The 25,758-nt window shown below is 42.6% G+C and overlaps 1 protein-coding gene across 3 annotated transcripts; it reads left to right on the top strand.

Moving 5' to 3' along the window:
* The first annotated feature begins 1,023 nt into the window (after nucleotides 1-1,023).
* RLIM (ring finger protein, LIM domain interacting) lies at nucleotides 1,024-23,228 on the top strand. Of its 3 annotated transcripts, XM_073641026.1 has the most exons (5): nucleotides 1,035-1,151; nucleotides 10,943-11,110; nucleotides 11,191-11,389; nucleotides 16,636-16,716; nucleotides 21,430-23,228. In XM_073641026.1, exons 3-5 carry the CDS (start codon nucleotides 11,221-11,223, stop codon nucleotides 23,172-23,174), a joined length of 1,995 nt encoding a protein of 664 aa, XP_073497127.1. In that variant the 5' UTR covers nucleotides 1,035-1,151; nucleotides 10,943-11,110; nucleotides 11,191-11,220; the 3' UTR covers nucleotides 23,175-23,228. The 3 variants fall into 3 exon arrangements, with proteins under 3 accessions (XP_073497125.1, XP_073497127.1, XP_073497126.1); XM_073641024.1 differs by lacking the exon at nucleotides 10,943-11,110 and having other exon boundaries at nucleotides 1,024-1,151; XM_073641025.1 differs by lacking the exon at nucleotides 10,943-11,110 and having other exon boundaries at nucleotides 11,195-11,389.
* The last annotated feature ends 2,530 nt before the right edge of the window (nucleotides 23,229-25,758 follow it).

The following is a 25,758-nucleotide window of genomic DNA, read 5'->3' on the forward strand; positions in this document are numbered from 1 at the left end:
TTACATATAAAGGTCATCAGTCACAGGTCGGGGGGAAAGGTGCAGGGCTCAGGTCTCATTGTTTGAGCATTTAATGAATTTGCGTAGTTTCTCTTCCTTTTTTTGTGAGTCAATAAGCCACAGGGTCCACACATTGGTTAGTCAACATATTTAGCAAACATTCATTGTTCCACAGACCAATAGACGACAACAATCAGGGTTATACAAATAATCGTATGTCCTTCTTGACCAGCCACAGAAATACACATACATTTACAAGTCAACATAAACACAATAGTGTATTTCTCTTGGATTAACAAATCTAAACGTCTGGCTGATTAAGACTATAAACTGTATCGTCACAGTGAGTGTAAGGATTTTTTATTTTATTCTTATTTTTACAGCAGGACTGAGGGAGCAGACTACTACTCTCATCATTGTACCTGCTGGTGATCGCAGCGCCGGCAGGGGACAATAATGAGGGCAGCGTTCAGCAACTGGTGCTTGGGAACAGCACTAACTGTAGACTGATTCCCAGGAGACAGTACGTGTGATCCTGATGCGGCAGACGATTGCCACACATGGACATGGATATCTCCAGTACAGGAAATATCCAGATGTCTGAAAGAGGCCTTACCTGTACATATGGACTGGGGGAGTTGGACTAATCATTATAGGGAACCTTTGCTTCTATGTGAGACTGCCTGCCCATGAGACAATCAGTCCTAGACATTATGGTTCCTGTTCGGTGACGTCTCCAGGTTAGAAATAATAAAGGAATAAGTAGCAGATTGCATGGTTATCCACCCAGCTACACAGATGAGGAATGGCTGCTGGTCGTGTGGCAGAATGGAAAGCTAGACCATCACTGCACCTGGATTATGTGCACTAAGCGATTTTTTTCCCAGACGTAATAACCTAATCTCACCGCTAGATGGCGCGGGATCCTATTTCCCTGCCACAACTAGTATGGCGCCCCCACACTGACGTGACGTAAGGGGATCGCGCGTTCTCTCGCGGTGCTCCACCATCCTGAGCTTAGCTGAGGCCACACCCCTTCCTCTTACTTCCGGGCTGCCTTCGTAACAATGGAGAAGATGGCGGAATAAGGAGAGGTCTGGGCGGAGGAGCCGGAATAGAGCGGATACCGGAGCAAGAGGGCTCTGCTTGAGGTCTGTACCTTAAGAAAAAGCGTTATGGTAGGCGTTGGAGCGAAAACAGTTGTCGTTTTCCCGGCCGGGTCACGCATACCGGGGCTTCGCTGTGTGGCGAACTTTCGGTTGGAAAACTACGCGAGGCCCAGGCTTTATGGGGGTGACTAGGCCCAATGTGTTAGGAGCGGGTATGTAGAGCCGGGGCCGTGTGGAGCGGGATTGTGGCGGGATGTCGCGGCCCTGAGCGGGAGGTGAGCGCTCGGGCCGTGTGTACGGGGGGCGGCTCTGCTCCATGCTCTGCTCCCGTATGAAGGCCCATGACTGTGCGGCGTCATGTGAGCAGCTCCTTCCTGTACAGCGCACGGCCATTACACTGCCGCTCCGTGTGATCGTGCCTCCAGGCCGGGCGGCGGTTGTATAATCGCCCCCGCCTTTATATATCTTATTATAGATGGGGGGTGGTGTTCTGGGCAACAAATCCGAATGCAGTCTTCATGGAGAAGAAATGAGAGCTGCGATGTGATTGGCGGTTGTGGAGACTCCTCCACATTCCTGTGTGGCTGGATCTGCCGGAGCTTTAGTTACAGATTTCCTTGTTCTGATCCCTCCAGCAGGTGGCAGTAGAGCTCCTGTCCTCTGAGGCTGTTTATATGGGTTATTTGCATAGGAGCACATTGGGGATCGGGGAAGCAGAGGAGGCGGTGTCCTTGGCACATGAAGCCAAAGATTGTATGGTCTCCCAGTATTTGTCTGGATTTCCTCCCACACTCCAAAGACATACTGATAGGGGATGTAGATTGTGAGCTCCAATGGGGACAGCGCTGCCGAATTAATGGTGCTATATAAGGAAGTAGAATAAATGGTTTGGTGTATACACATAACAATGTTGTGGATGTGCCTACAGAAAATCTTAGATTGCAGTTTTAAATTGACTGATACATTTTCTGCTGTGTGTAAGAACCTTTAGGCCATGTGCCCACGATGCAGAAATGCTCTGGATTTTTTCCTGAGCGTTTCTGCATCTCCCTGGCAGAAAAAAACGCATGCGGATTGTACATGCGTTTTTCCTGCCAGGGACATGCGGATGTGGAGCGTTCTTCACTTGCATTTCCGCATGCGGGTTGACAAGCAATTTTAGCATCACTTGGAAAGTGCTTGACAACTCGGTCACACTATATAAATCCATGCAACCGGCATTGATTTGTATAGTGTGACCCGAGAAAATGTAAAAAAATAAAAATATAAACCTATACTTACCTTCTGATGGCCCCTGCAGTCTTGCTGCGCTCCTGTGCTGGCTGCCGGCAGCTCGCGGTACACTGTACTGAAGGACCTGCCGTCAAATGACTGACGTCACCGCAGGTCCTTCAGTCCTGTGTGATCTGCAGGCAAGCACAGGGAAGGAGTCCGGGGACCGTCGGAAGGTGAATATAATTTTTATTTTTTTTACAGCTTTTAATGGTACCTGGGTCCGGAGGAGAGTCTCCTGTCCTCCACACCCGGGTACCATCTGCACATTGGAACGCGCCAATTACGCAAGTACAAATGCAGTCTTGTGGAATTGGCGCGTTCTAATGCATGTCAATGGCGGCGAAAACGCAGCACTTCCGCAAAATAATTGGTAGTGCTGCGTTTTTTTTCCGCACTGATAATCCGCAGCAGAAATTTCCGCAGCATGTGCACAGCACATGCGGATTATCATTGGGGAACATGGCAGGCCTTCTACCATGCTTTTTTTAAGCGTTTCTGCAGCGTTTTTGCCGCTGCGGAAACGCTTAAAAAACGCATCGTGGGCACACAGCCTTAGGCTTGGACTGCACAGGTCTTGCAGCCATAGACCGCTGTATAATACCACAGCTACATGGCAGCATGGTGCTAGGTGCCATGGCCGAGACAAGCAAGTCGTCAGTCTGAACCAAATGGATTTGCTTGTTGCGCTGCGATCCTCGGCTGCATGAGCTGTGTCACAACAATGTCTCCTACATGTGGTGGGTATATCCGCTGCAACATCTGCCTGTGTAACATAATGAATTGAACAGTGTGAGATCTGCAACAGAAATTGAGGCGAAGGATTTTAAACTCCTCCTTAGAAGTCGTTTTCTGGTCCGGAGACCTTCCATAGCCCGTGGGTGAGAATTGTGAGAATTTCGTGCCTGGTGCTAAAGATATCTGCAAATTTTCTGTGCGTAGATCTAAATGGAATATCCGCAGTCTTTCTGGCTCATGCAGATGGACTCTTGTGCAGAATATCGCCAAATGCTCTAATGCCATGCCGCCCATGGTAGCTCTTCTTATTCCGACAGCGGCTGTAGTGTCTGCTACAATCTGTACATGATTTTATCATGAGCATGCTATCGATAAGTCATATAATATTGGTGTGAGGTGATGGCGGCTCAGCCTGTGAATGAGGCATCGGGAAAGACTGCAGTGTTTTCCTAAGTAATAACAGCCGTAATCCAGCTGGATGGTGACATCAGAAGAGACCATGGGTTGGTGAGGAATGCAGGAAGTGCTCTGTGTGTCTGGTCTGACATCAGTCAGGCAGATTGCACAATGGCTGTGGCCTTCAGCCTAATCTGTGGTACTGGACATACTAGACCCCTGTACTAGTCACAGAAGACCCCTGCACTGGACACATATCTTACATTAATGCCGTTTATGGGAAACCTCAAATTCAAGAATCTCAGATTAAAGAGAATCTGTCACCACATTTGACCCATCTACACTATTAATATATGCATACAGGTTATAGCGACCTTTTGGCTCTGCATCCTTTTATTATTTGGTGGGCTGCCATCAGGCCCCTTGCTCCTTTCTTATGTCCTATTACAGCTCAGCACCAAACTTATATTGATGTGAATACTTTTGCCAAAAATGGCAGGTCTAAATCTAACACCTGGGTTTATGACTCACTACATGGACACAATTCACACCTCCAGATAATTAAACATTCCCAAGGCCTCTCATTTTGCAACAAAAACCCCCCAAAAAGACTAATTTGATCTCCCTAACTTATTAGTAGGAGGCATCACAATTTACACCTCATGAACAAATGTCTCGTAACATTTCTCAAAAGTTGTGTCTTTTGTCTTAGGCAATATTACACAAATGAATTCATAACAGAGGTGTCTGTGCTCTGAAAGCTTGCGCATGAATATATATAATATATACATATATAATTTTTTTTTTTTTTTTTTTCCCTAGTTAGCCAATAAATTCAAGAATACTTTTGTCATTTTTGGGCAAAAAAAGTATTTACATAGATTTTTCTGGCTGACACGGTACCACAATATAACTTTGTATTGTACATCAGTACCAAACTTAGAAAGATCGAGAAATCTGAATAAAAAATAACTTATATAAAAAATCCAAGATTAAAATCATTGGTGTAGTTTAGCTGTATTTATAGGAGATGGCATATAGCTTCCCAATTGCGCGGGGTCTGACCACTGGGACCTCACCAATCCCGAGGACTGTGGCTCTGAAAATCTACTTCCTGTGGATATGTAACGTTTTTTTTTCCACTTATTTTTACTACTTTAGGTTTCCAAGGCTGTTGAGCGGCTCAGTGACCTGACCCATTCTTCAGGCGGCTTCTACTTGGAAGCTATCACCATCTTGTATGTGAAATTAAAAAAAAAAAATAAAAGGCCGCAAAGAGGACGCTTCTGGAAATACACTGCTGACATTTTCCTGTAGCAGCTACTGCTTCAAAAATAATGCAATTCACGCCAGTAAAAGCAGTCTTGTGTACATAGCCTTAGTGCCAGGACTCAGTGCCCAGATGACACCTAATACATAACTTACACAAATGACTTTAATCTATTATGTTTTATGTAATCATTTATATACTATTCCCATTTCTCTTACTAAGTTTTGTACTGACATGGAAGCACCTAATAGGAGGCTGCGTGGCAGCATACAACACAACTGTACTTTGGTGATGCATTCTTTCACATGGGGTATATTTTCCCTTAAATATTGTTCTGTTAGGCATAAGTATTTTTATCTGTCTGATCCACATAGAGAATGGTGGAGAAATCCTCCTTTATAACGGTGGGCGCATAGTCCGGCCCCACGTATAATGCCTGCGTGTATGAGGCCTAACTATAATATTCCTCCTTTATGCACAGGATAATGGCTGCAGATCCGGGTCATCATTGCTGCTCCTGGAAACAGTCTATAGAGTGGTTTCCATTTTATCATTGTCCACCTGCGATTGGAATCACAACAGTAAAGTGATGTCTAAAAGCTGAGCTATGCTTTTTCTTTTGACTAGAAGAGAAAATAGGAGCGCTCCATGGTGAAGTCCTGGTGGAAATAAACAGGGAAGAGTAGATGGAATCTGCTCACCTGGTGGAGATCTAGGTCAAAGCACAACTGATGAGAGTAGTAGTCGAGTGGTTTTCCTCATATAGATAGCTGCTCCACCCGTTGAAGGCGACAGACTGGCTCATTAAAACAATTGCAAGAAGAAAAAAAACAAAAAAAAAACGTTGTGGCCACTGTCACAATGAAGACAAAGATGAGACTTTGTAGCAGGGCTGTAGAGTCGGAGCCGGTATAAAATGGACCGACTCCTAAAATATATAATAAATTGGGTACAGTAGTTCAATGCAGTTTGTGGAGAATATTTTTTTTTCATAAGAATTTGGGAAAGTTCTGAAATGTCCTATAAATGTCTGTCCTATTCCTGATCTAAGGGTCTAGACTTTTAGCTGAGATGAATCTGTGCTACAGTAAATTTATCACTTACACATGAGCCATGTATGAGGGAGTCGGTCGGAGGTTTGGCTTACAGACTCCACAGCCCTGCTTTGTAGAAAAACCACGAACATTTATTAAAACAGCAACGCATTTCAGAATTGATCTGAACAAGAAGTCAGATCGAATTTTTTTTTTTTTTTTTTTTTTTGATACACGTTCGTTGTTTTTCTACAATTCACCCTTGTCTTCATCATGACACCACAACGTTTTTATTTTTTTTGCCTCGCATCTTTTTCTTTTGAAAATACTCAGTAATATGGGAGAAACATTCAGTAGGATGACAATGTAATGTCAATGTGTGCCATTAGAGATCCGTAGTCAGACAATGGCACTTTTAACAGGAGCCACATGTTAACTATTAATCCATAGACAACAGAAATTGGTGACGTTGACACTTCCTAGATATGTGCAGACTGAGGATTTTTTTTTGAGGCTGTAAAAAAAACCAACTTTTTCAAGTCTGATCCACTCCAAGAAATGTTCCTTCTTTGGGGAGTTTTTCAATTCCTGAAGCTGTTTTTGAAGAACTTTTTCCTAAGTGTAAGGCTATGATCAGACGTTGTATTTTGCTGCAGATTTTTATGTAAATTTTCAGCTGCGTCTGGCAGTACCAGCAAAGTCTATGAGGAACTAGAATTCTCTGTTCACACATGTTGCTTATTGTTTGCTGCGTATTTTCTGCCTTGCTTGCATTTTTGGAAAATAGAGCAGGTCACTTCTTTCAGCGTTTTTTCACCCATATGAAGTAATGGGTGGTGAAAAAAAAAACCGCAGCTAATTTTTTTTTCAGCGTTTTTGATGGCAAAATGAGTTCTATTTTGTGATTTTTTTTTTTTTTTTTTTTTTTTTTTTTTTTTTTTTTTTTTTTTTTTTTAACCTTCTTGTCTTGGCCACTGAGATGGTTGTTTGTATTGGGAGAGTTTAAATAAATTAGTGATGTGTACAGTTCTAAACATTGGCTGAACTAAGTGTGAGATTGAACAATACCTGTGGCCCAGTGAGGTGTGGAATTGAACAATACCTGTGCAAACTGAATGGCAGACCCCATAGTGTGAAAGCAAATAGTGTCATACAAGCTCAATGCATTGCCAGTGTGTAAAACTATTCCTGAACAATTCACCTCCCTCACTATGCCAAAACCAGAATGAGATTTTTTTTTTCCACAGAACTTTATGTATATGCATGAATAGTTCACAAAGAAAAATATAACAGCACCATTTAATTACTCACAACGGGTGCCAAGCCTCCACCCAAATGTCCAATTTGTTCCACACATGGATCCAAAAACAAAGGCAGCACACCATCCAAATTTTTTTTCTTGGAAAAAAAAAAAAAGGATTTATTCAGCCCCACATGGCAACGTTTCGGTTTTGTTTTGGTTTTACAGAACCTTTCTAAAGCCTAGAGACAGAATGACAGTGAAAAAAATGAATCAAAAGTTCAGGAAAACCTGCGTTTTTGACGCAGCTGTTTTCTTGCCAGAGGAAAGTTGTCAGCAGATTTAGCTGCAGAAAAAAAACACAACGTGTGTGAACATGGCATAACTGTCATTTTAATTTTTATGGCTTAAATCAATAGTGCACTTGAAAGTAAGGAACTTTTGTAATAGATCTTCTCAGAGAAATCTGCTTCTTTTTCTTCCTGATCTTTCATTTCCAATTCATGGGTAAAATCTGTTTTCAGTGAAGACAGATTACATTCGTGAGAGAGGAGATGACACTGGTGCTCCTCCTCTTCTAGGGAGGAGCTAGAGGCAGATAGACGTTCTCCTGACTCCACCCTCAGATTTTCATAGAACATTATGAACACCAATTGCCATCTCCTATCTCAGTAATGGGAAAGTCTGTCTTCACCCAGGACATATTTTGAGAGAAAGATCAGTCCAGGAGGAGACAGAAGACAATTTCTCTAATATATTGCAAAGTTTCTTATTCTCATCTGAACTACTGATTTATAAAATGAAAAAAAAAAGTTATTTTTGAAGTTTTGTTTGTTTGCAGCCTTCTGATTGGACAGGGCTTAGTTTGGAGCGAATTCCATTGGGAGCTACTTCACAGAACTTACTTGCAGTTTTCTTTTCCTACCAGGCGTGTTTCAAGATCTGAAGCTGTGTTTTCAGTTTTTTTTTTTTTTTTGTTCTTTGTAGAGCAGCCAGGCTCCCAAAAAAACCCAAAAAACTCAAGGATATGTTCACACAGATTTTTTTTCTGTTTTTTTTTTGCTGCGTTTTCAAGCGGAAAATCTCCAGTTTAAACTTTGTTTTTTGGATGGATTCTGCGTAAAAAACTGCACTGTGAACACACCCAAATACTCCGTATACACACACCCTTAAATCACCTGGGAAGGTATAATCAATTGGATATTTTTCTCCTTTTAGTTTAGCCTCTGTGCATTCAATAATCCTGAAAATCAAGGTATGCACTCTTTGAATTTTATAAGGACCCCCCCCAGCCCACTACAGACGGTATACAGGTTCATAAACTTTCCAATGATGGAATTGCATTTTTTTGTGCTATTTCACGTCACTTGGATTTTTTTCCATTACATTAAATGATCAAATTAATGGTGTCATTCAAAGCTACAATAAGTTTCACAAAAATTAAGCCATCATATGTCTAGGAAGAAGGAAAGGGAGAAGGTGCAAAAAAACGGAAAATCGCCCAGTTGGGAAGAGGTCAAAGTTTACATTTTCACAAAAAAATGACTATTGCTATGCAGTACGGTCATATTGTGAACTGGAGGCACACCTTACTGTAGTGGCATGGCCCATGACCCTAGTAATCGGCCATTTCTCACCCGGCCTGTGGAGAGGTAACAAGTACGGTTTGTGTGAACGCATGATTACCTTGTACAGGCCTCCTGTCTGCCTCTCCCTAGAAAGGTATTGCTAGGAACACGGCTCATTAGTGTTACTATTTCTGTAGGTCTTGTCTTCTAGCGACCATATGCTTACGCCTTACCTGGTTACATTGCTTGTTGGGTATTCTTTAGTCTTGAACGGTCATTAAAGCCTGAAAACTGACATGCCCCTTCAAGAGAGCAACCTAACGTCCGCGTACTAGCCCATTTTACCATTTAAAAAGATCTGCTGTTTAAAATAAAACTGCCCGATCCGTGTCTTTCCCCGACATTTGAAGTCTGGCTTTGTCACCTCCCAACTTCCCTCTTATCTGGTCTTATCAACTTGATCTAATCTGTGTGGGTGGGTAAACTCATTTTTACACAAGCATTGTATGGGCACAATTTCTGGCCTGAATGTTGGTCTAATGACCAGAAAAAGAAGGTTTATATATACTCAACATTGATATTGCAAAACCAAGGAGAAATTGTGGAAATTCTAAAATGAATACACATGATGATAATATGCAAATTATGAAAAATGGAAACATTTTCAAGGCAACAATTTATTCAATATAGAGTGAGTGCCACATGGCAGAAACTCTAGCAGTTACAGCCTTGGCTGCTATCAGTGAGTTATTAATGGTTGTCTGGTTGGACTGTTCTGCCACACTTAATGCACTTGGAAACCCAAATCATCAAGATCCACTGCTGGCAGCTCCCTTTTGTTATTGCCGACCAATGACGTCCCAGATGTGCTCGATAGGAGACAAGTCCGGAGACTCTGCAGGTTTAGGCCACAGTTGTACGAGAAACCTTCAGTCTGGTGTTGTCCTATTAAAAAACTGCTCCTGGGACATTTTGGTGAATTGCCATACCACTGGTTCCACCACCAAGTCAATGTAACACCGAGCTACGTGTGCGGCCTCACTTAATACAAGTGAATTCAGAGAGGCTGCGCGTGTAGTCAGAATGTGCCTGGGAGTATGCACATCGCACACTTGTGGTCACCTGACCACTTGGTCTCGCTGCCGGCGAGTTGCACTTGCTGTGAGTATTAACAAATCTGCAGTAACAGAGTGTTTGCAGACTTTTGTGATCAACCTGGACAACCCCTTTAATGATGGAAATGTACAGATTAGAAATGATTGAGTTTATATCATCACTCTGCGTTCGGTGCTGAACCCTGTGCAGTAAAAGTATGTACCTGTGTTCATTGATTAGATTATTGCAATGTAACCAGATTTGTTCAGATGTTGTGCAATAAGCCCGAAACGGACAAAAAGTTGTGATATGGCTTTTCCGGTCTGCAGCATGTTAGTGACAGAATGTACATGTTGTACAAGCCGCATCGGCACCACAAGTGCCTGTCCTCGAGTATCTGCAGATGTTCTATACTGACTATAATGGAGAGATTACGCCAGATTAAAACTGCCAATGCTTCAAATGTAAACCGCAGAAGAAATCTGCGTTTTATTTTGCAAATAAATTAGCATTGCAGATCTACCCGCCACCTTATCTGCAACTTCTAAAGGTCTGTGCCAATGCTAAGTATTTGGTGCAGAAATTTCTGCATTTCTTGGCAGGAAAGTCGTGTGGGTTTTTTGGTAGGTTGTCCTCCATTTTTTACTTGCATTTTTGGTGCAGATGTTTCCCTACTCTTAGAATGGGTGAAAATGCAGGAAAAACGCTGAAAGAATTGACATGCTGCAGATTCATATCTGCAAGTCACAAATAAGCAATTTATGCACAACACTTCAGGATTATCAATCACTTTGCTGACATCAGGAAACCCTCCCAAGTTTTGTGACATCTGCACTGAAGAAATGCAGCTAAAATGCAGTGTGTGCACACAGCTTAAACATAACCTTATAGTATTCCCCTTTATGACCTTGCTTTTTTCCATTTTTGTTTTTTTCCTTCCCTTCTTCCAAGAGCCATAACTTTTTTTATATTTTCGTCAATACAGCTGTAGTAGGTCTTATTTTTTTGCTCACCAAGTTGTTTTTATTTATTTTTTTTTATTGATAGCCTGGTATTGCAATGTTACGCCAGCCAAAAACCGTAATTCTGGCGTTTTTGATTTTTTTTTTTTTCTTTTTTCGTTTATATTTTAATTTCAGTGGGGCAAAAAGGGGGTGATTTGAACTTGTTTGTTTTTTTTTTTTCTTCATACTTTTTACTGACTTCAATAATCCCCTTAGGAGACTTGAAGCTGCAATCGTTCCGTCGCCAGTGCTACACATAGTGGGGGCTCCAGCACTGCTATGTATAGCAGAAATCACAATCTCCTATGAACACCGGCCTTGAGCGGCGTGTATTCATCCTTAGAGAGGACTGAGATTTCCCTAGTATATTTCCTTGTACTTCAGGTATTGTTACATGTGCTAAAATCTTCACTTGATCGTTGCTGATGTAACAAGTCTCATTTCTTACTTAACTTGTCTCTTAGACAGATTCGCCTTTACATTCATAAATCAACATGGAAAATACGGATTCACCTGGGAAGGGAAGCTCTGAACAATCCGATTCTCATCGCCAGAGTCAGATGGATCGGCTGGACAGAGAGGAAGCTTTCTATCAGTTTGTGAATAACCTGAATGAAGAGGACTATCGGTTGATGAGGGATAATAATTTATTAGGAACTCCAGGTAACAGCCAGTTTGGTCAACTGTGAGCAATCAATCACAACAATTGTGGCTGTGTCTTTTAGCGCTGCTTCGCTTGAACCTGTAAGAATATCTTCTAAATTCAGTATGCAAATTGCCTCTTCAGAGAAAAAAAGGGCTTGTACTCTATAGCGCCACCTATTGAAAGTAGCAATCCTACAAGTCACAATCAACCCTTTAACGAGTCGTGCAATATGACTTAGGATAAAAGCCAAATCAGAATCTCAATTTGCAGACACTGTGTTTCGGGCTGTTGACCCTCATCAGTGCAAAGTATGAGAACTGATTTGGCTAGGTGAGAGGCTCTGGACTGAGGTTTAAGGGGTAACGTTTCTCCTTATGGAGAGTGACACACCAGCTCTGGCATGCCATGTAAGGAGGCTTATTCGCCATGCAATGCTCCTCTGGGAAATATAGAGTACAAGTCCTCTTTTTCTCTGAAGAGGCAATTTTCATATTAAATTTCCCAGAGGAGCATTGCATGGCGAATAAGCCTCCTTACCTTGATGTGCCAGAGCTGGTGGGTCACTCTCCGTAAGGAGAAACGCTACCCCTTAGACCTTAGTTCTAAATTCTGTAAACTTATCAGGTCGAGTTAAGTTGCTGTTGAGCATTGGGTTCGGAGTTACATTGCCCCAAACAAGGATCTTAGTATTGCCTGCTTGCTTTACTTGCTGTTAAATATTTAATCCACAGGATTTGTCTCTTTCCTCTAGGGGAGGTATACTGGGTATGAATTTTTAGTCTTTGAATTCACAATTAGTCATGGGAATTATCATAGAAAAAGCAAGTTATATTTTACCAATTCCTGATCCTAATATTAAAGCACTACAGGATGCAGCTGCCCCATGATAAAAGGAGGGGGCAACACAGTTGCAAAATATTGATGAAAACAACCACTCACACACCCACAATTCATAGAGGAGGTGGTCGCCTAGTAATAAAAATGAACCTGGTAAAGCTTTTATAGGGTGTCCTGTCATACAGTTACCTGTAGTGCACCATGCTGGCTTTGAGCTCGCAAGACAATGAGAACTGTTCACGTGGGTTGTGAGCTTGCATATTTTGTCAAAAATATCATACATTTATTTCATCTTCGCATGATGCAGCCAGACCCTGTAGTTTTGATGTGAAGAATTGGGGGCAGCCCAATTATGTTAACTGCATTTTTCCATTATGTTTTTAAGTGTTTCTTACAAGTGTCTTTATCAGGTTTTTTTCCTCTGTGATTTGTTTTTTTATGTCTTCTTATACATAAAACTACTTTGTTTTGGAAATATCGTGTTAGGCTATGTGCACACGGCATCCTTTATTCACTGGTGCAGCTGCCGAGTTTTCCCAGGCCGGCCACTTCAGGAAAACGCTGGCAGTTGCTTTCCTAAAGAGGCATCGCCGACTGTTTTGCCGTCATTCTTGCAGCGGCTCCACTCTGTACTTCTGAGTATTGAGCAGGTGGCTTCCAAGCGAAAGTCGTCCGAAGAATGGACAGGTCATTTCTTTTAATCGCTTCACCCCTTGAAGTAAAAGGGGTTGTCCACTACTTTGACACCCCCTACTGAATCCTGTTTCTCCCCAGTAAAATAACACCTAGATTCCCCACTGGTTCCATTCCATTTGGGACATATCCTGTGATTCCTGGGAGAGCCACTTCCTGCGGCCAATCAACGCTGGCTTCACTTTCCTCTCCTACAGATGTAATTGACATCCGAAGGAAGTGAGAGCTGTGGCAGGGATTGTGACATTGTCCCGTGATCCTGGGAGAGCCAGTGCTGGAACGGTGCTGACACTGGAGGTGAGGAAAAGTGTTATTTTACTGGGGGGAAACCTAAGGATTCAGAACGTGTTTATCCGAGTAGTAAAAAACCCCTTTAAAAGAAGCGACCATAAGATGGAACATCTGTACAGCAGCGTCATTTTGACATTTCTGTGCATTATGTTCATTTTATCTGGCAGTTTGCAGGCAAATTCTGAGTGGAATCCACCTGAAAGACTTCGTGTGCGCATACCCTTAGGCTGTGTGCCCAAGATGCGGATTTAATGCGTTTCCGTGGCTGCATTTCCGCCGCGAGAACACGTTAAAATTGCTTAAGTTGTCTGCCATGTTTCCCAATGATGATCTGCATGTGCTGTGCACATGCGGAAAAATCCGCAGCAGAACCATTTCTTGTTCGTAATCGTGGCTAAATCACCACCGTTGACTTGCATGCGGATGTTATGTGGTTCAATGCACGGATGGTACCCGGGTCTGGAGAAGAGGAGACTCTCATCCGACCCGGGTACCATTAGTAAAAAAAAAACAAACAAACAAACAAAAACCATTATTCTTACCTCTCCGGTGGTGTCCTGTGTTCTCAAAGGACCTACGGTGACGTCATTTAGTCGTGTGACCTGTCAGCTGACTAAATGATGTCAATGCAGGTCCTTTCAGAACACCACGGTAAGCCGATGACAGAGCATGCCACTGGAGGGGTAAGTATAATGTGTTTTTTTTTTTTTTTTTTTTTTTTTTTTTTTTTTTTACTATTCATGCTGCATTTAAAGCAACATAAGTTGGTCACACAATATAAATCCATTCCAGATGCATGGATTTATATTGTGTGACCAACTTGTCAATCACTTTTCCAAGTGATGCTCAAAATCGCTTGGAAAAGCACTTGAAAAAACGCATGCTGAAACGCTTGAAAAACGCTTATGCCTGGCAGAAAAAATGCATGTACAATCCGCATGCTTTTTTTCTGCCAGAGAGAGGCAGAAACGCTCAGGAAAAATCCACATCAATTCTGCGTCGTGGGCACATAGCCTTACTTGGCTTTGAAAAACTGGTGGTCTTGGTTAGATTACATACATTTTTGTTTCATCTCATTCAAGTCTATGGAGAAAAATCCACAAATAAAATGCATATATCCAAAAAGCTATCAAGAGACATTGACATGTTGCAGATTTAAAAATCGCATCTCACGTCATTTTCTGCAGCTCAAAAAAAAAAGCGCAGTGTGCATGAGTTCTGTCAATCCCATAAACTTCCCTAGAGCTGTAGTACGCTGTCTTTTGCATGCAAAAGAAACTCGTCAAATACTCATAGGAATTTAGCCTAATATAGATTAACCTCTTCACGATCTATGACGTATAGGTACGTCATAAGTCGTGTCCCGGCATTTCATGCATACTCTGGCGCTGAGCCCACATCTTTTTCGGCACATGAGAGCTGATTTGATCAGCTGTCATAGGCCCCTGACAGCTGCGGGTGGAATCGCGATCCACCCGTGGCTGTTAACATGTTAAATGCCGCTGTCAATCTGACAGCGGCATTTAACATTATCATGCTGGAAGCGCGTCACAAACTCCGCCCATTGGTGCCTCTGTCACATGTTGGTGGGACGCCGATGGGTTGGCATGACTACCGGGACTCTGCAGAAGACCCCTGTGCTTGTCATTGTAGATCTGCTATAAGCGCCACCCCGTGGCTGGTGTTCATAGAAGATGAGGATTTCTGCTATACATAGAAGGGCTGAAACCTTGCTGTGTGTAACACCAGTGATCAGACGATCGCAGTTTTGATTCTCCTATTGAAGCAAGTAAAAAGTATAAAAAAAAAACTAAAAGTTCAAATCGCCCCCCTTTTGCCTCATTCAAAATAAAACAAAAAAATACACCTTTGGTATCGCTGATTTCAGAAACGCCCGATCTATCAAAATATAAACTAATTTAATCAATGGGTAAGTGGCGCAACAAGGAAAAAAATTAACGACAGAATTTTTTGGTTGGCGCAACATTGCAATAACAGGTGATCAAAACATTGTATCCACTCCAAAATGGTATTAATAAAAACAGATAGGTTTGCAAAAATAAGCCCTTACCAGGCCCCAGAGCACAAAAAAATAGACTCTACAGGTCTTGAAAAATTGTGCCTCTTATTTTTTTTTTTTTTTTCCATCACTTAAAAAAAGAACCTATGCATGTTTGGTATCTACGAACTCATACTGACCTGAAAAGTCATATTGGTAGGTCAGTTTTAGCATTTAGGCTATGTGCCCACGATGCAGAAATGCTCCGGATTTTTTCCTGAGCGTTTCTGCATCTCCCTGGCAGAAAAAAATGCATGCGGATTGTACATGCGGATTGTACATGTGGATTGTACATGCGTTTTCCCTGCCAGGGACATGCGGAAGTGAAGCGTTCTTCACTGGCATTTCCGCATGCGGGTTGACAAGCGCTTTCCAAGCGATTTTTAGCATCACTTGGAAAGTGCTTGTCAACTTGGTCACACTATATAAATCCATGCATGGATTTATATACTGTGACCTAAAGAATGGTTAAAAATAATATCTATACTTACCTTCTGATGGCCCCGGAGTCTTGATCCCCTCCGTGCCAGCTTCCGGCAGCGGTAGACTGAAGGACCTGCCGACGTCAGCGTCACGTGACCCGTCACATGACTATGACGTCAGCGCAGGTCCTTCATTCCATCGCGAACTGCCGGCAAGCAAGGAGGAGCGCATCTGGGGCCGCCAGAAGGTATATATTTATTTTATTCTTTTTTTTTTTTTTTTTTTTTTTTTTTTTACAGGTTCTATGGTACCCGGGTCCGGAGGAGAGTCTCCTCTTCTCTAGACCTGGGTACCATCCGCACATTGGAACGCATGGAATGCTTATCTACATATACAGTGATGCGTAATCCATGCGTTCTAATGCAAGTCAATGGCGGCGAAAACGCAGCACTTCCGCAAAATAATTGGTAGTGCTGCGCCTTTTTTTCCGCAATGATAATCCGCAGCGGAAATTTCCGCAGCATGTGCACAGCACATGCGGATCATCATTGGGGAACATGGCCGGCCTTCTACCATGCATTCTTTAAGCGTTTCTGCATCGTCTTTTAAACGCATCGTGGGCACACAGCCTTAGTGAACATGGTAAAGAAAAAGAACCCCCCCCCCCCCCCCCCCAAAAAAAAAATAAATAAAAAAATAAAATTGCACTGTTTTTGCAATTTCACTGCACTTGGAATTTTTTTCCCCATTTTCAAGTACAGTGTGTGGTAAAATTGGTGGTGTTCAAAAGTACAACTCGTCCCGCAAAAAAAACAAGCTGCAGAATGAGCCTGACATAATTCTTATGTGTTTTTTAAAGCAAAATGTTGAACGTCTCATCTGGAAGTGGAACTGTTATAGGTTTTTTGCTTGTTTGTTCATATCTTTACATTTGACTTATTTTCTCATTTCTTACTTTAGGGGAAATTACTAAGGAGGAGCTGCTGAGAAGGTTGCAGCAGATTAAAGAAGGACCACCTCAACCGAATGCTGAAAACAGAGGTACTTAACAAATAGGAAAGTTACATGGCATATTAGCTAGCATCAGCAAATGTTAACATTGCAAGGGGGGGGGGGGGGGGATTTCATAAATCAGTTCTTTTTATTAGGCTGAGTCTACTACATGACTTTGTTGTGGTTTTGTCACTTGTATTTACATTTTATATTTGTTTTTCAGTGCTAGCTCACATTAGCGTATAAGTCAGACGCATGCAAGCCGGTAAAGTGCAAATCTGCTTAATTTTTTTTTCTCTGCTGTATTCAGCATGAGAAAATCGCATGTTGTGATTTCACTCCGAAATAGGACAGTGCAAGGAAAAAAAGTCACATGCCATAGTGGCATCTGAATTTTATGGATACATTACAATTCTGTAGCACAGGAAACTGTAAATGGTCCTGTAAAAGATTTAATAGCTGCTGAGTAAAGAACTGATTGTACACAGACAACACACGGATAACAAGTGAGAGAAAATCACCCCACTCTCCTGGATAAGAATGGGAACGTTTTTTTCTGTACGCTAGTACAAGCGAACGCTAAAGGTGATTATCCATCTATAGCTATTACACTACCAAATTAATTTGGGTGTAGAGTTGTTTCATTAATCTCTGCTCTTCTGAAAGATGTTTATTATCACGGTGTGTCCTCATTTGTTCCACTGATGACACTATTACACTGGACATGATTGTGACCTAATCCCAATATCCCACATTTGACAAAATTTCTTATCTCACCCCAGCTTCAGAGCAGCACTTAAAAGCTATTTGAAAAGGTTTATTAGCGCATGCTCCTTGCCTTGGTGACTAGCCACCCCTGATACACAGCAGAAGTGGCCGGTAACCTAGGCAATAGAGCAGTAAACACAATTAAAAATCTTTCCTTTCTTGAAAACTGAGATTTTTAATACAGAGAGAATTGCAAAGTTGCTGTTTTTACAAGCACTTTGTAATTTTAACCATTCACTTTCTGAACCGTAATGGATTTCCTAAAGGAGAAAAAACATGGCGCTATCTAAGCGTAGTAAGATTTGATCAATTAAAAGGGTGAGTATATATAGGAAATTGCTCACCTGATGCGGTTGTGCAAGCAGAGGCACCACTCCCGCTTGTACAGTCATGGCCAAAAGTATTGAGAATGAGACAAATAGTAATTTTTCCAAAGTTTACGGCTTCATTTTTTGTAATGGCAATTTGCATATACTCCTGAATGTCAGAGTGATCAGCTTAACAGCAATTACTGTACTTGCAAAGGCAATATTTGCCCAGAAAATGAACTTTAACCCCCAAAACACATTTCAACATCATTGCAGTCCTACCTTAAAAGGAGCAGCTAACATCGTTTTAGTGATTGATCCATTAACACAGGTGTGGGTGTTGATGAGGACAGGGCTGGCGATCAATCAGTCATGATTAAGTAAGAATGACATCACTGGACACTTTAAAAGGAGGCTGGTTCTTGATATCATTGTTTCTCTTCAGTTAACCATGGTTATCTCTAAAGAAACACGTGCAGCCATCATTGCACTGCACAAAAATGGCCTAACAGGGAAGAGTATCGCAGCTACAAAGATTGCACCTCAGTCAACAATCTATCGCATCATCAAGAACTTCAAGGAGAGAGCTTCCATTGTTGTCAAAAAGGCTCCAGGGCGCCCAAGAAAGACCAGCAAGCGCCAGGACCTTATCTTAAAACTGTTTCAGCTGCGGGATCGGACTACCAGCAGCGCCGAGCTTGCTCAGGAATGGCAGCAGGCTGGTGTGAGTGCTTCTGCACGCACTGTGAGGCGGAGACTCTTTGAGCAAGGGCTGGTTTCAAGGAGGGCAGCAAAGAAGCCACTTCTCTCCAGAAAAACCACCAGGGACCGACTGATATTCTGCAAAAGGTACAGGGAGTGGACTGCTGAGGACTGGGGCAAAGTCATTTTCTCTGATGAATCCCCTTTTCGATTGTTTGGGACATCTGGAAAACAGCTTATTCGGAGAAGAAGAGGTGAGCGCTACCACCAGTCTTGTCTCATGCCAACTGTAAAGCATCCTGAAACCATTCATGTGTGGGGTTGCTTCTCAGCCAAGGGAATCGGCTCACTCACAGTCTTGCCTAAAAACACAGCCATGAATAAAGAATGGTACCAGAATGTCCTCCAAGAGCAACTTCTCCCAACCGTCCAAGAGCAGTTTGGCGCCCAACAATGCCTTTTCCAGCATGATGGAGCACCTTGCCATAAAGCAAAGTTGATGACTAAATGGCTCATGGAACAAAACCTAGAGATTTTGGGTCCATGGCCTGGAAACTCCCCAGATCTTAATCCCATTGAGAACTTGTGGTCAATCATCAAGAGACGGGTGGACAAACAAAAACCAACAAATTCTGGCAAAATGCAAGCATTGATTATGCAAGAATGGACTGCTATCAGTCAGGATTTGGTCCAAAAGTTGATTGAGAGCATGCCAGGGAGAATTACAGAGGTCTTGAAGAAGAAGGGGCAACACTGCAAATATTGACTTGCTGCATTAACTCATTCTAACTGTCAATATAACCTATTGGTACTCATAATATGATTGCAATTATATTTCTGTATGTGATATAAACATCAGACAAACACTAATAAAAACCAGAGGCCAGCAGATCATGTGAAAATATAATTTTGGTGTCATTCTCAAAACTTTTGGCCATGACTGTAGTGTGGATGAATTTGCAAAAGACCTGGTGAGGTGGGATTGCATCCTGAGACAGGAGTATCCCACAACAAGGATGCCAAAAGGAAGAACCAGGTGATGGCGCTGTCTTTGATACCTTGTTGTGGCAAAGACAGCACCATCACCTGGTTCTTTCTTTGGGCAACCATTCACTTTCTGTGAATAAAGACTTGTACAGACCTGGATACTTGCAGCCAAAATTTGCTTTTGTCATAGCCAATCTATATGGAAAGAGCCTTATACACCAGTCATTACTGACACTGTAGCAAACACTAGGGACAATAGAGATGTCTGCTGCTGATGCACTGTAGATTACAGAAGTTCGTCTAGATCTCTTAAAATTAAAGCAGAGAATTTGCTTTATCAGTTTTTTGCTTTTGACTGTAAACAAGGAACCAATTATTGGGAATAACGAGGCTAAGGCTAGCCATACACATCAGATGGCTGTCAGTCAAAGGATGCTTTGGCCGACAGCCACCTCAGCCGTCACCCCCATATTTCTCTGAGAAAGTCGCGTGACTGACATATTGGAAAGTGACTTTTCTACAGGAGACCAAAGCGACTGGCAGCCTGAAATAGAAAACATGTGCAATTAACATCCCTCCTGACCATCAGTCAGCCGGTGCCCCCATACACATTAGACCGTGGGTCAAACCCATCAATATTAGTTTGTGTATGGGGCCTTAACATGCAGCTTGTTGCATGACTTTCTATATGCATAAAACCAGAACATAACATAAATTTGTGAATTTCATTGGAGATCCTAAAGAAACTGACCATATATTATAGTCTAAGCTTGACTTCATGTGCGTATTGTCAGACATATTGGCACATTACTAAGACCCGCAGGAGGTAGTTGGAGCACAGAATATTTTAAAATGTACTCATTTGTTAATTTACACATTTGACCCCTGATACAGGGAAGGAGGAAGGAGCATATCAGACATGCATGTCATAAATGTCACTTTTCTTTAAAGGGGGTTGTCTTGGATTTTAACATTGATGGCTTATCCTTAAGATCAATGTCTGATCGGGAGAGATGCAACACCCGGCACACCCGCCGATTAACTGTTCAAAGTGCCAGCGGCACCCGGAACTGCTCAGTTGCAGAGCTGCAAAGCTCCTTCAATGGAATAGTAGCCACCCCCGGGTTCTGCACTTCCGTTCCCTATTGATTCAAATAGGGGACAAAGGTGCAGTACCTGGCTGCGGCCACTTATACAGGTGTTGGTGCTGTGCTGTGCAACTGAGCAGTTCCGGACGGCACTGGGAACAGCTGATGGGCGTGGGTGCTGGGTGTTGCACCCCCACTGATCAGATATTGATGACCTATTCTAAGGGTAGGCATCAGTGTTAAAGTCCCAGACAACTCATTTAAGGCTATACACAGAGCAGTGCACAAGTTCAGTAGAAAGTATTAGCAGATATCCTACTCTGTGCAGGAACTCTGCACTCCTGCCTATTGTGCAGGGAGATTCGATGACATTTTTGAGCAATTGAAAGGGTCCCCACCATAATGATATAATTTTGCCTTAATGTAACTTGATATATTGTTATGTTGGGTTCACATTGCATTTTAGCCTACTGTCAGTGGCTCTCAGGGCTGACGTCTGTAACCCTGGAAAATGGTAATTGGATGTTTGCACTGATGGGGCCATTGACTTAAATAATGCAGGTTAAGTCTGTGATAATATTTTTTGAAGCAGGCACCAGGACGTAGTAGGCTGCATCTTGGAGTCCGTCTCAAATAGGTGTATATGGCGGAACTGATGTCGGCAGAGCGGACAGTGACCCCGTCTGCATCATTGGTCAATGGCTCTGTCTGCGCAAATGTCCAAATCCTGTTTTCCCCGGCTTCAAATGTAATCCCTGACTGAGCCACTGATTGTAGCCTAAAACGTGACTTAAACCTAGCCTTAGGTGCATTCTGATTTAAGATTTACAATTCTGCAATTCTTTTTTTTTTTTTCTTGATTTCTATACAGTGCTAACCTATCTTAATTCATTTTCTTCTGTTTTAAGCTCCAACAGGAGAGGGGACTGAGGACTCTTCCAATGGTGATTCAATAATTGACTGGTTGAATTCAGTCAGACAGACAGGAAATACAACAAGAAGTGGCCAGCGCGGCAACCAGTCATGGAGGGCAGTGAGCAGAACCAATCCGAATAGTGGAGATTTTAGGTTTAGTTTGGAGATAAATGTGAACCGTAACGCTGCTAATCAGAATCTGCCTCCAGGTGAGCAATCATCCGAAACCAATGCAGCTGAAGATATGGAAGTTGTCAGTCAAGGCGAGGGAGAACCGGAACCGGAACCTGAACCTGAGCCTGAACCTGAACCTGAGCCTGAACCAGAACCAGAGCCTGAGCCTGAACCTGAACCAGAGCGAGAACCAGAACCAGAGCCGGAACCCGAGCAAGAACCGGAACCTGAAATTGCACCTCCTGTTGTGGTACAAGAGCGAGTAGTTACAGAGGAGCCAAGTCCTCAAAGAGGTCAAAGGAGGGCAAGAAGCCGCAGCCCAGACCAGCGAAGGATCCGGGCTAGGACTGATAGAAGCAGGTCACCTCTGAATAGACCCGTGGAGCCGCCCACTCGCAGGGCTCTACATAGTTTATCACAGACTGTTGAAGCTCCCACTGTTGATGAAGCAGAGGGTAGCTCTAGAACCAGGCAGCTTGTGACTGCGTACCTGAGCAGTTCCTCATCTGAGGCCGAGGGAAGCTCGAGAACTAGACAGCATGTAATTTCCAGGCAACAAGCACTAGCCACTGAATCTCAGAATCCTAGTGTAGTGCTTTCAAATCCAGAGACCAGAGCATCCCCTCAGCCTCCTCCCACAGAGACTCCAGAAAATGCAGAAGGTACAGGTACTGGTCAGAGGCCACCAACCATAGTTTTAGATCTTCAGGTTAGGAGGGTACGACCAGGCGAGTATCGTCAACGGGATAGCATTGCAAACAGGACACGCTCTCGCTCTCAGACCCCTAACAATACAGTCACTTATGAGAGTGAACGTGGAGGATTCCGTCGCACTTTCTCGCGGTCGGAGCGAGCTGGAGTCAGGACATATGTCAGTACTATCAGAATCCCAATCCGTCGGATTCTTAACACAGGCCTGAGCGAGACCACCTCTGTTGCCATCCAGACCATGCTCCGGCAGATAATGACTGGTTTTGGGGAGCTCAGCTACTTCATGTACAGTGATAACGATGCAGAGCCTGGCGCTCCAGCAGCTGCCTCTCAGCCAGTTACTGTGGGAGTAGAAGCTCCCAGTGACCCCGTTCCAGAAAGTGTCCAACCACCTGCTCCTGCTCCTGCTCCTGTTCCTGCTCCTGAGCCTGTCGAATCTCCCATGCCTGTGGTGGAACCTGAAGAGGCCAATGCAGAAATTGTTTCAACATCCGGTGGTCGGAGAGAAGCTCGTAATAACCGAGGATCTGTAACATTCGAAGAAAGTGGATCTCTGCCGTTTCTTAGGCTGGCCCAGTTTTTTTTGCTCAATGAAGATGATGATGATCAACCCAGGGGACTCACCAAAGAACAAATTGACAACCTGTCAACCCGTAATTATGGTGAAAATGACGCCCTGAAAACATGTAGTGTGTGCATAACGGAGTACACAGAAGGTAACAAGCTCCGCAAGCTTCCCTGTTCACATGAGTACCACGTCCACTGTATCGATCGCTGGCTTTCTGAAAACTCTACTTGTCCCATCTGTCGCCGTGCAGTTCTGGTGCCTGGCAACCGAGAAAGTGTTGTGTGAACTGGTTGCTACAAACTGTCTACCAAGCTGCCATCGTTTCTAGGCTCGGAGAAGGAGAAAATTGCTTTTTATGACCACTTTTTGAGTGGTGCTTAAAATAGGATTTTGGCTTTGAGTGAGTTGTCCTGTTGAAATTAAACATTTCTAATTCTCCCTCCCAAAATCTCCACAATTCACAACCTGTTCAGAAACGTGGTCCACAAGGAAAAAGTAACTTTATGGAAGCATTGCATTTCACGACAGTCGGAATATCTATTTTGCAAGGATGGCATTCCTTACACCCCCTGCAGGAGCAGAAGCTGAAATGCTCAGTGCTGGAATGATGCCTAGGAAGAGCGCCTCAGTACTGGACTTTTCAAGCGGGATCATTGTGAGAATCACTTGTGTTTTAAGTCAGTTTAATTACAGGAATAGCCTTAAATATATGCAGTGGTATATTTTATGCTTATTGTCTTTGCCTACAGATTTTTTTTTTTTTTTTGTATGACAATTTGTGATGGTTAGACCTCCTTAAATCATCTGGCCATATGACAGCATTGCCAGCATAGCAAATACTTGTAAATAGGCACCAGTTAACTGCTCACGTTGTGCTTTCCTGGGTTCTAGTTGCATTATGCATGCGTTTAACCGATAAGAGACACCTCCTAAACTTCAGGGCATCTGGCCCCGCACCCATGTTAACCCAAGCAGTGAAGCTTCCTCAGCTCTAAAGTTAAATCTAACCATTTAAGAAGATGAGGGTGGAGGTTTCTCTTGTATTGTCCTTTTTCACTATGCCAAGGTGAGGGTAGCGCTTCAATAAAACAGCAGAGGACAGGCCCAATAAGTAGCAGGTAGCGCTGTCCTAAAAGAATCGATTTAGGTTGAAACGATAATACATTGCAGGGGTTTTGGATTTTGTTTTTTTTCTTTTCCCCTGAATAGTTAGTTTCTAACATTGCAGAACCATGATGCCACACATTACATACGCCAGGGCTTCGCTGGTGGCACTGAGAGATGACACTATTGGAATATGAAAGACATGGTGTCAGCAGGTAGGAGACATTGCAGCACGGGAAAAGGGGTGCAGCGCGTTCGAACTGTGCCCAGGACAACCTTCGACAATGGCTGGTTATTTGCTTGCTCCAGCAACATAGTAGGTGTTGGGTTGGAGCAGTCATTGTCTTTGAGAAGGCAACATGTCGATATCTGAATCCTTTGTGCTGAGCACTTATAAATTATTGAGATGGTATTCTGTCATAGTCCACGCAGTGTTTTTTTTGTTTTTTTCTTAATCTGTTCATTACATGGTTTATGTTGAAAGCAGGAGTTAAGTATATATATTTTTTTTTTTAGTATTTTTAAAGTCCTTTTTTTTAGGGTGTGACAACTACAGTAAATGGTCAGTTAGTGCCGCTCAGACTTTGAAGGTACCTGCCATATGGTAAAATATATGAAATGTTAAAGAAGCTAGCTGACTTTTAATGCCAACAGTCATACGTTTTTTGTTTTTTTTTCCCCCTTAGAACAACTTGCTCCCTATCATCCGGTTAGGGTCTTTCTGCACTGTAGCATGGGGTGTCGGATGCGTCTGTGCCTTGCATTCTAGATGTTACTCTGTGTGGTAGTGAATACGCATCAAGTACATGACTCAGCATAGCTTTATCTAACAAGTGACCATTTTTTATTTTCTTTAAGAGGGTTTTCCTTTTGCACAGAATTTAATCCATTTTATGTTTGTATATAATTCCTAAACTTCTGGGGGGTTGGGGAGGGGGGGGGGGTATTCTTATTACAAAAGCTGCTGGGAGATTTAAAAAAATAAAAAAATAATTCCTTCCAGCACCAATGGGTGAAATGGCCACAAAACGATTCTAAATAATGTCTGAGATTAGTTTGTTGAAAACCCGAGGACAAAGTATACATGTGTAAAACTCACGTTAGGATTTCTGTAAATAAAGACACTTGTCAGATTTTTTTTTTCTCTCTCATTCTGTATGTCTGACCCATTTTAATTGACATACTGTAGAAATTGTTGATTTAGTTTCAATTTGAGATATTTATCTTGTGAAATATAGCAAATGTCTATGCTTGTTGAAATAAAAAAAAAAAATAAAAGAAAACCCTTTTCTTTAAAATGTATAGCTTTTTGTAGCAGCAGCAGCAGCAGCAGCGATGGCTCCATCCTCCGGCCACTGTCCCTGCACAGTGTTTGTAACGTGTAGCAGACAATCTGTCTGACATGACGCTTGCTCATAATTCACATATACACATGGCTATCCGTATCTGACCGTGAAGCGGGGGACGTAGTTCTTGTTTTATTATGTCAAATATAAACCTGAGGCTGCTAACTTCAAATAAGAATAAAAGTTTTAAAGCTGAACCATGAAACGGATCAATGCTTCTATTTCTTGCCCGGTCAGGACTTGTTCGTGTGCTGCTGCATAGCCAGGTTGCTCACTCATGTGCATTTCCTTTATGGTTCTTGTTCCCATTTCATTAGCTTTACTTTTTCATTACACATTTCCCAAATTTTTGAAAAATGAACCTTTACAGTGTTTTTTGAGAGCAACATGTCCATAACTGTATGATCCATTCATCAGGT

Source organism: Phyllobates terribilis, unplaced genomic scaffold (assembly GCF_046119375.1).
Source record: "Phyllobates terribilis strain yellow unplaced genomic scaffold, ASM4611937v1 Scaffold_7__3_contigs__length_470593459, whole genome shotgun sequence".
In the NCBI taxonomy this organism is placed as follows: domain Eukaryota; kingdom Metazoa; phylum Chordata; class Amphibia; order Anura; family Dendrobatidae; genus Phyllobates; species Phyllobates terribilis.